At 38.0% G+C, this 8,462-nt stretch overlaps 1 protein-coding gene across 4 annotated transcripts in view; it reads left to right on the top strand.

Moving 5' to 3' along the window:
- The window catches only part of LOC133622397 (protein phosphatase 1 regulatory subunit 12B-like), a 24,004-nt gene extending 19,748 nt beyond the window's left edge, over nucleotides 1-4,256 (top strand). For all 4 annotated transcript variants that reach the window (XR_009817770.1, XM_061985121.1, XM_061985137.1 and 1 more), the window contains one exon: nucleotides 4,052-4,256. Coding sequence is in view for 1 of the 4 variants with exons in the window: in XM_061985121.1 (XP_061841105.1) it covers nucleotides 4,052-4,138 (87 nt within the window). In the remaining 3 variants the exon portion in view is untranslated. The remainder of the gene's footprint in view (nucleotides 1-4,051) is intronic.
- The last annotated feature ends 4,206 nt before the right edge of the window (nucleotides 4,257-8,462 follow it).

Here is an 8,462-nt window from a genome sequence, read left to right as displayed (position 1 = left end):
CTGTTTACTTTGTAGCCAGTTCAGTTTTACTTTCGTTTTGCATAGCCATTGCCTTTTCCTTTCCCTTTTGTTCATTTTTGGTTTAAGCATTACATACCTTTTTACCTGCACTCTGCCTCCCGCTGTGGTCTGTTTATTGGGATCACAACAAACCATCCTCGTCTCACCCGACACATTCCGACTTTTACAAAGCAATTAACTCCCTGCTGCCACCTACTGACATGAAGTATTATGTGGCTACCCTGCCGAGTTTTACACAGCACAGACACTAAGCGGCACATTATTTGCAGATTATAATTATTGATTTGCAAAAAATATTTTTTGGACCAATAAGGTGAGGTTGCATAATTTCCCAGGGCACACCAGACAATATCTCATGGTACAGTGGTTGAAAAACACTGCACTATAGCATCTTCTTCTGCACTCTTTTTCCTCCTTTACTACTCTAATTCATTCTATTTTTTGAGAGCTGACAAAACACAAAACTGTCCGCATATAAGAGCAAAGCACGACATTATGAAGTTATATTTGTTTTACGGCACCCTGAGAGCGGAAATAAGTGACTAGAGATTTGACTCTAATGATTTAAGACACCATGACTCAAATGCCAAGTGTGTGTGTATACATCTAAGAGCACAATCAGATTCATGCCTGTACGTTATTTTTCTCATTATGGCTGGAAGGTATTTATCTCTCTCGAAAAAGAGAGATGAATTGCATGCCATTTCACAGGCTGCATCCTTCAGAGGCCAATGATGTCACAAAGGCATGCAAAGGCAGTCACGGGCTCCTTTAAAAGCTGCCTTTCCTTTACTGCCTACCCCAACAATGTTGGTGGGACCCATTCTGTAAAAATACTTCACATTGTATTGCTAACGTGGAGCCACCAAGCGTCATAAAGTAAGGAAACGGATGGAAGCATGGCCAGCTTTTTTGAAAAACAAAACAGAATCTCAATAAAACAATAGGTAAATGGTAATAAAATTATACCATATTTTTTTAATTCGCTCAATCAAGATTTGTATAAAGACTCTGCCTTATTAATCCCCATTATCCTAATTTAGCATCATAACCACACTAACTTCCTCACGTGGGTCTCTCTTAAGAAAAGCTTTAACCCTTTCACACTTATTTATGTGAAAATATTTGTATACTTTCTTAAATCAAACTTTGATTTGATGCATGGGAGGTCCCAAAAAAGCTGTCAAGTGTCAAGGAGCGGTGGCCTTTAAGAAGGCCGACCTGCCATGGAGCCCCACTCGGGGGAAAATGTACTGAAACAAATTAATAGGAAATACATTGTTCAATAATTAAAATTTTTGTGCGAAAATAACAACTTTAAGAACATTTAAACAAAGTTATTGACCTTGCTACCTCAATTCCAACTGGTATTTGAACCCAGTACCTACAGCCATGCAAAACAAGCATAAGTTGTGTGTGCCACAGAAGCAAATTAAAATACAATGGCAAATCTGTCATTCTATTCTTATCATTGGCGGAGCATGACACGGCCGGAAATACGTTTGCAGTAAAATTTCAGATAAAGCGCCCTGTCGTTTATTCATTCTCGGATCGCAAGGCCCTATGCACAGCGCGTGTTCCGGGTTTAGGGCGGGGCAGCCGTGCTTTGACTCATTTGGTTGGAAGTTGTTTGGCAACACTTGCTGGATCGCACGTTTTAATCTCTAAAATTACGTGTTCTTTGACTTTTCTTTCAAGGGAAAAGGCTTATCATTATCTTGGTATCTTGTTGGTATCCTAACAGCAATGAGAGAAAAAACCTAGAAAATGCACTGACATAATGGGAAACTGTCAGTAGTGATGTTACAGAAATATATTTAAAAAAATATACCAATTCAGTAGAAATCAGACAATTTGAATAAGAATTTGAAAGAACTATCCATCCATCCATACATCTATTTCCGCTTATCTGAAGTCAGGTCGCGGGGGCAGCAGCTTAAGCGGAGAAGCCCAGACTTCTCTCTCCTCAGCCACTTCGTCCAGCTTTTCCCGGGGAATCCCGAGGCGTTCCCAGGCCAGCTGGGAGACATGAGCTGTGTCCCTATTCAGGGTTTGCATCCTTCGGAGGACCTGGCCTACACAGCCTCAGAAGGCTGGACCTTCGGCGGCACCTCCGAAGGAATGCGTCACCTGTTGTTAAATGGGACAGTCTAGCCTGCGGAGGATTTTCTGGTTGAGTCACAACGTCATGACTCCTGCCGCCCAAAGATCCGATTTGAAAAAAAGTGCACAAAGCATTTTGGGATATGGGAGGCCACGAAGGATAGTCGCGGTGCATCCTCCGAACACAGGGAAAAGGAGGGCGCATACGTCGGCTGCATTTGGAGGAGCCTTCGAATTTGAATTAATTGGGACAGCTTTCGCGCAACGTTGTGACGTAAGCGGCCTTCAAATTCGCCCTTCGAAGGATGCAGACCCTGCATTGGGACACAGTTATTCTCTTCACCATGTCCTGGGTCTCTCCCCGTGGTTTCCTACCAGTCGGACGTGCCCTTAACACCTCCCCAGGGATGCGTTCGGGGACATTCTGACCAGATGCCCGAACCACCTGATCTGGCTCCTCTCGATGTGGAGGAGCAGCAGCTGCTGAAGGACAAAGCTTCTCACCCTATTTCTAAGGGAGAGCCCCTACGGCCGAAGGAGGAAACTCATTTTGGGAGCTCGTACCCGTGATCTGGTCCATTCGGACACAACCCAAAGCTCATGACTATAGGTGAGGATAGGGACGTAGATCGACCGGTAAATTGAGAGATTTGCCTTCTGGCTTAGCTCCTTCTTTACTACAAAGAACCTTTAAAAACACTAAAATGGAAACTAGTGGAACTGGCCTTGACGAAAAGGATGGTACTCTGAAAGTAATATTTTGTTGCACAACCTTTTGAGCCAATTACCGCAATCAAGTGCTTCCTGTAACTCTCAATGAGACTCCTGCTCGAACTTTCCCAGGTTTGATAAGTGCCTTCTCCGTGCTGCCTGTTTCAACTTTTTGCACTGATGTTTTTTTGTATTCAAATCAGGACTCAAAGCAGGCCACTTCAGAATAGTCTGATGTTACGCCCTCAGCTGTTCTAGTATTGTTGGTTAGTGTACATTTGGGAATCTCTGACCTGCAACTGAGACCTAGTTTTCTGCCCCCGAGCAACACATTTTGCTCAGGAATCGTTTAATAGTCTTGATAGTTCAGGGAACATCGCTCATCTTGTGTCAGATGCAACAAAGCATCCTTCGAACATAAATTCCTGGCAGGCACAAGACATTGATTGATAGATTGATTGATTGATTGATTGATTGATTGATTGATTGATTATACATACATGTCCTTTAAAACAGACTGTAAATTGAGACAATATTGATGTCCAAAGTTGGATCCCTGTTGTTGGTTGGGAAATGACCAAATTTCAATGGTCAAATCAACGTCAGAACCCAACATTGATTTAGCGTTGTCAAAAAGCATGTTGTTTCAACGTAATGTGTGAGTTGCTCAACATCAGGACTAAATTCAACAAGTTCTCAATGTTGTTTTAATGTCTTGCGCCTGCTGGGCTAGTCTTCTTCATGTTCTTTTCTATGTATGCTTCATATTTACATCTGCAAACAAAGATCTTTTTTGTCAGTTTTAAGTAATTGCAGTGGGCATGGTTGGTTTTTGGGTACCAATAATTGTGTCTGTACTCGGGTTAATACGGTTTACAGCAGTTCCAGTGACTTAAATAAGTACGATTATTGTATGTCTCAGTGGAGAACAAATTTAAAGACAAAGAGGCAGGTTATTTTTGGTCGTTGCTCCTTGTGTGGAGCATAACCTTGATTTTTAGGAAATGTTTAATGTCTTCTTGTTGCTCTCTTTGACTTCTCACAAGTTCCTCCTCACTGCATGATCGTGAACCATCAAGCATGTCCATGTCGCTTGGTCTTAGTGAATGAAGTTTTTTTTTGGTGCTGCGTGAGCTTTGCTTTCCATAAGTAGCGTGATGTTCAACTCTATGTATCTGTGATCATCTGATATCATGTCTTCTCTCCACTTTTCTAGGTCTTAACAGAGCTCAAGGCAGACAACCAGAGGCTAAAGGATGAGAACGGTGCGCTCATTCGGGTCATCAGCAAACTGTCTAAATGAAAGAATGTTCTGGTTTGCAGTTATTCACCATGAGGTCACATTTCCTACTTCCTGTGAGGTGGATCTAAATTTCCAAATTTGTGATGGATGCTGGAGTTATAATAAATAACAACAATTATCCAGTGTTTTCTTTCAGGGACCACACATGCAGTTTAATTCCTATTTAAGTATGCTAAGATTCCATGGAGATGCCATGACTATAATATTGTAAACTTGCCGAGTCATGATTGTGTCCGTAGTACCATGTGACCCATAAGAACCCATGGTCGCCAAACAATTACAAGTCCTAAACGGTTTCTGCTTGGGGGCACCTATGCATATTTTAATCTACATTTAACACACTTCCTTGTGGTCTATGTAATATGTATTTGATATGTTTTAGCGTAAATTTTGCACCATGCTCACATTTATAACCTACTTTCTGCTAATGTGGGTTTGTGTGCGTAGGCGTTCCGTTCAGATTGCAAATGAAACCACGCCCCGCGCTCTACAAAAGTGTCATTATTTATCTTTTGAAAATATAAATTGTTTAAATATATCTTGAAAGTGAATGTCATCGCTATTTATTTTTTTTTCAGACACAATCAAAAATACATTTCATAAACAATATTTGGATTCAACGGTCACAACATTAGGTACACCTTGTGTGGCGCACAGTGCCGCATAAAAAAAAAGAAGATGCAATTACCAGCATTTGTGTCACTGCATGTCGCTGGTCGATGTGATCATGTGCATGCCACGATTAGATTTAAATATCTTTTCCTACTTTCTCTTGTGTTCCTTCCAACCAGGTAGTATTTTTGTCGGGAGTTTAGCAGCTAATCCAATTTCATCATGGCCCATGTTGACGAAACAGTCCAGTGTAAAATGTCGTGGACAAATAAACACGGAAATATTTATTCTATAGACATCAGAGCAGGCTGGAGAGCATTAGATGAGAAGGAATAACATGGGAGGCTGAAGGTAGTAAGGGTAGGTCGTATCGACCTAAATGACAGTATTGATACCAGGTCGATACTAACATGATAAGATCAATACTTTTTTTTTAGCAGTTTCTTGCTCGCCCAGCAAATTACTCACTTTTCCTCAGAGTTCGTGTGAGCGCAGCGTCTCTTCTCATCTATCAGTGCAAACTTTGCATCGCTCACTCTCTACTGCTCACTGACGCAAACTTTGCCCCTCCCCTTTCTTTTTTTACAAATACCTGCCCGTAATAGTAGTTGTAGTGTTGTAGCGGTACCGCTACCAAAATGTATTTCGATACTTTTCGATACTTTTGTAAATAAAGGGGACCACTAAAAATTGCATTATTGGCTTTATTTTAACAAAAATCTTAAGGTACATTACACATATATGTCTTACTGCAAATTTGGCCTTAAATACAATAGTGAACATACAAGGCAACTTGTCTTTTATTAGTAAGTAAGCAAACAAACACTCCTAATTTAGTCTGCTGACATACGCAGTAACATATTGTGTCATTTTCCATTCTATTATTTTGTCCAAATTATTGGTAGAAAATGAATTATTAATCTACTTGTTCATTTACTGTTAATATCTGCTTACTTTCTCTTTTAACATGTTCTATCTACACTTGTGTTAAAATGTAATAATCACTTATTATTCTGTTGTTTTGATGCTTTACATTAGTTTTGGATGATACCACAAATACAAATTTAGGCATCAATCCGATACCCGGTACTTTTTAGAGGCGGTATAGTACTGAATATGATTCATTAGTATCGCGGTACTATACTAGTACCGGTATACCGTACAACCCTAAGGAGTTGTTTATGCTGTTTTGTTGGCACTTTTATCTTTTAAATGTTTGTTATTTTGCGCAAGTAACTTTTAAAAAAAATAATTGTGTGTAATTTAACGCCATGAAGGAATTATGTTAATTGATTTCATACAAATTCATTATGTTGCATTTAGTTGTAAAAAACACAGAATATGTTTTTGTTATGAATGATCCTTGTCATAATCAACTAATTAAAGGCTAATTTACAAAATCGAGTATCAGTGTTACTATTTACTTTGTATCTGATCAACACAAACATTCCCAGTATCGCCCACCCCTACCAAGCAGCAGTGCAGGCTCAGCACATGTGCCCTCATAAGTAAAGCCTTAAAATGTATATGTTCTTTCAGAGTACATTTGTAGTACTAATCACAAAACACTGTCAAGTTTGGGTATTTTTTTAAAAAGCAGTACATTCACCATACACACAATGCTACGATTATATAACATCACGGATCTTTGACATTAATTGGTATTATTTTCGAAAAAACAAAAAAAACATATATATATTATATATATTTATATATATATATATATATATATATATATATTTTATTATTTTTATTTTTTTATTAAATATTTTATTTGTCTTCCACGTGGTCTGCGTTATATTTCCATACTCTTCCTTTAAGCAAACATGGGTTCTTATGGGTTAATATGAATACTACTGAGAGGTCATACCAAGATGGCTGTTGATAGTTCATAGTTGATAGTTGATAGTTTTTTTTAGAATACAGTTTTAGGAACAATCAAGTACAGCATGAAATATTGCTGCACTTTCTGAAAGAGTTTCATGTTTGACAGATTCTATTTTCAGGACTTCTAACGTGTTTTTCTTCTTTGAGAGACATACACTGACGTGTGAAACAAAATGTCCTGCGATATTTATTTATTTATTTATGCATTTCTTCTTGTCAAAGAAACATGCCAGTTATTCTGATTTCCACAATTATTTAACGTTTAGAGCAGGGGTGTCAAACTCATTTTAGATCGGGGGCCACATGGGAGAAAAATCTACTCCCACGTGGGCCAGACTGGTAAAATCATGGCAGGATAACTTAAAAATAAAGACAACTTCAGATTGTTTTCTTTGTTAAAAAATAGAACAAGCACATTCTGAAAATGTACAAATCACAATGTTGTTGGGTTTTTTTTACACTTACATGTTGTGGTTAATAATGTATTTGCCATTAAATTATGTGATAATGTTCATCAGTCAACTCATTGGTGTTAGTTTTCAATCTATCAAGATAAAAACATTGCATCAAAATCAAATTACACAATGTTATTTATGTAGTTTTATAATTTTCCTCGACTGATGTACTAACATCATGTGGTTTATTTTGTGCATATGTAGCATCATCTACAAAGATACAAAGAATTGCTATTGCGACATCCAGTGGACACATTTAGAACAGCAGTTTCTTTCATTCGAAAATTTCAGGTTAAGTTTTATACTTTGCAAACTCATCCCGCGGGCCGGATAAAACCTGTTCGTCAAACGTACGGCCCTAGGACCGTACGTTTGACAACCCTGCTTTAGAGTATGCTTAAACACTTGAGTAGGACTCTACCACTTGCGGTTTTCAATATTTAAGGCACGTATGTTGTTTGTATGTTCATAGCAATAACACCATTAAATATGTGTGGATGTTTTCTTTTATCATTTGCAGTACAGTAAATACAAAAAACTTGGATAAAATAACAACCTCCTGATGGACTGCAACTTTACTTACTAAAATAATGTAATTTATAGATGATTATATTTTCGTACTTCCAATCCTCAAATCTCTAGCTTTACTTCAGATCTATATGTCAATATAACATTATTATTATTTTTTGTTTTTTGTATGCCAGGGGTGTCAAACGTACGGCATTCATTAAAAAATTTCGGCTCAGCCCGCGGGATGAGCCGACATTTTTTAATGAGAGAAACCGCTGTTCTGAATGTGTCCACCAGATGTCGCAATAGCAATTATTTGTATCTTTGTAGATGATGCTACATATGCAAAAAAAAAAAAAACACATGATGTTAGTGCACCAGTCAAGGACAATGAGCAAACTAGGGAATAAGCGGTAGAAAATGGATGGATGGATGGATGGATGGATACATTAATAACATCTTGTAATTTGATTTGGATATTCTTTTTTTATCTTGATAGATTGAAAATTAACACCAATGAGTTGACTGATGAACATTATCACATAATTTATTCAGAAAGTATAAATAATGACAAATAAAGATAGAATACTATTAACCACAACATGTAAGTGTAAAAAACAACAACAACATTATGATTTGTACATTTTCAGAATGTGCTTGTTCTATTTTTAAACAAAGAAAACAATCCGAAGTTGTCTTTATTTTTAAGTTATCGTGCCGGGATTTTACCAGTCCGGCCCACTTGGGAGTAGATTTTTCTCCCATGTGGTCCCCGATCTAAAATGAGTTTGACACCCCTGTTGTATGCCCTTGTAGTCAAAGGGAACCCTGTTTATGGTAACATTTCACAAAATGCAATA

The sequence above is a fragment of the Nerophis lumbriciformis genome, linkage group LG01 (genome assembly GCF_033978685.3).
Source record: "Nerophis lumbriciformis linkage group LG01, RoL_Nlum_v2.1, whole genome shotgun sequence".
In the NCBI taxonomy this organism is placed as follows: Eukaryota; Metazoa; Chordata; class Actinopteri; order Syngnathiformes; family Syngnathidae; genus Nerophis; species Nerophis lumbriciformis.
The sequence above is the reverse complement of the archived record's forward strand: the minus strand, read 5'-3'. Positions and strand labels throughout refer to the sequence as shown.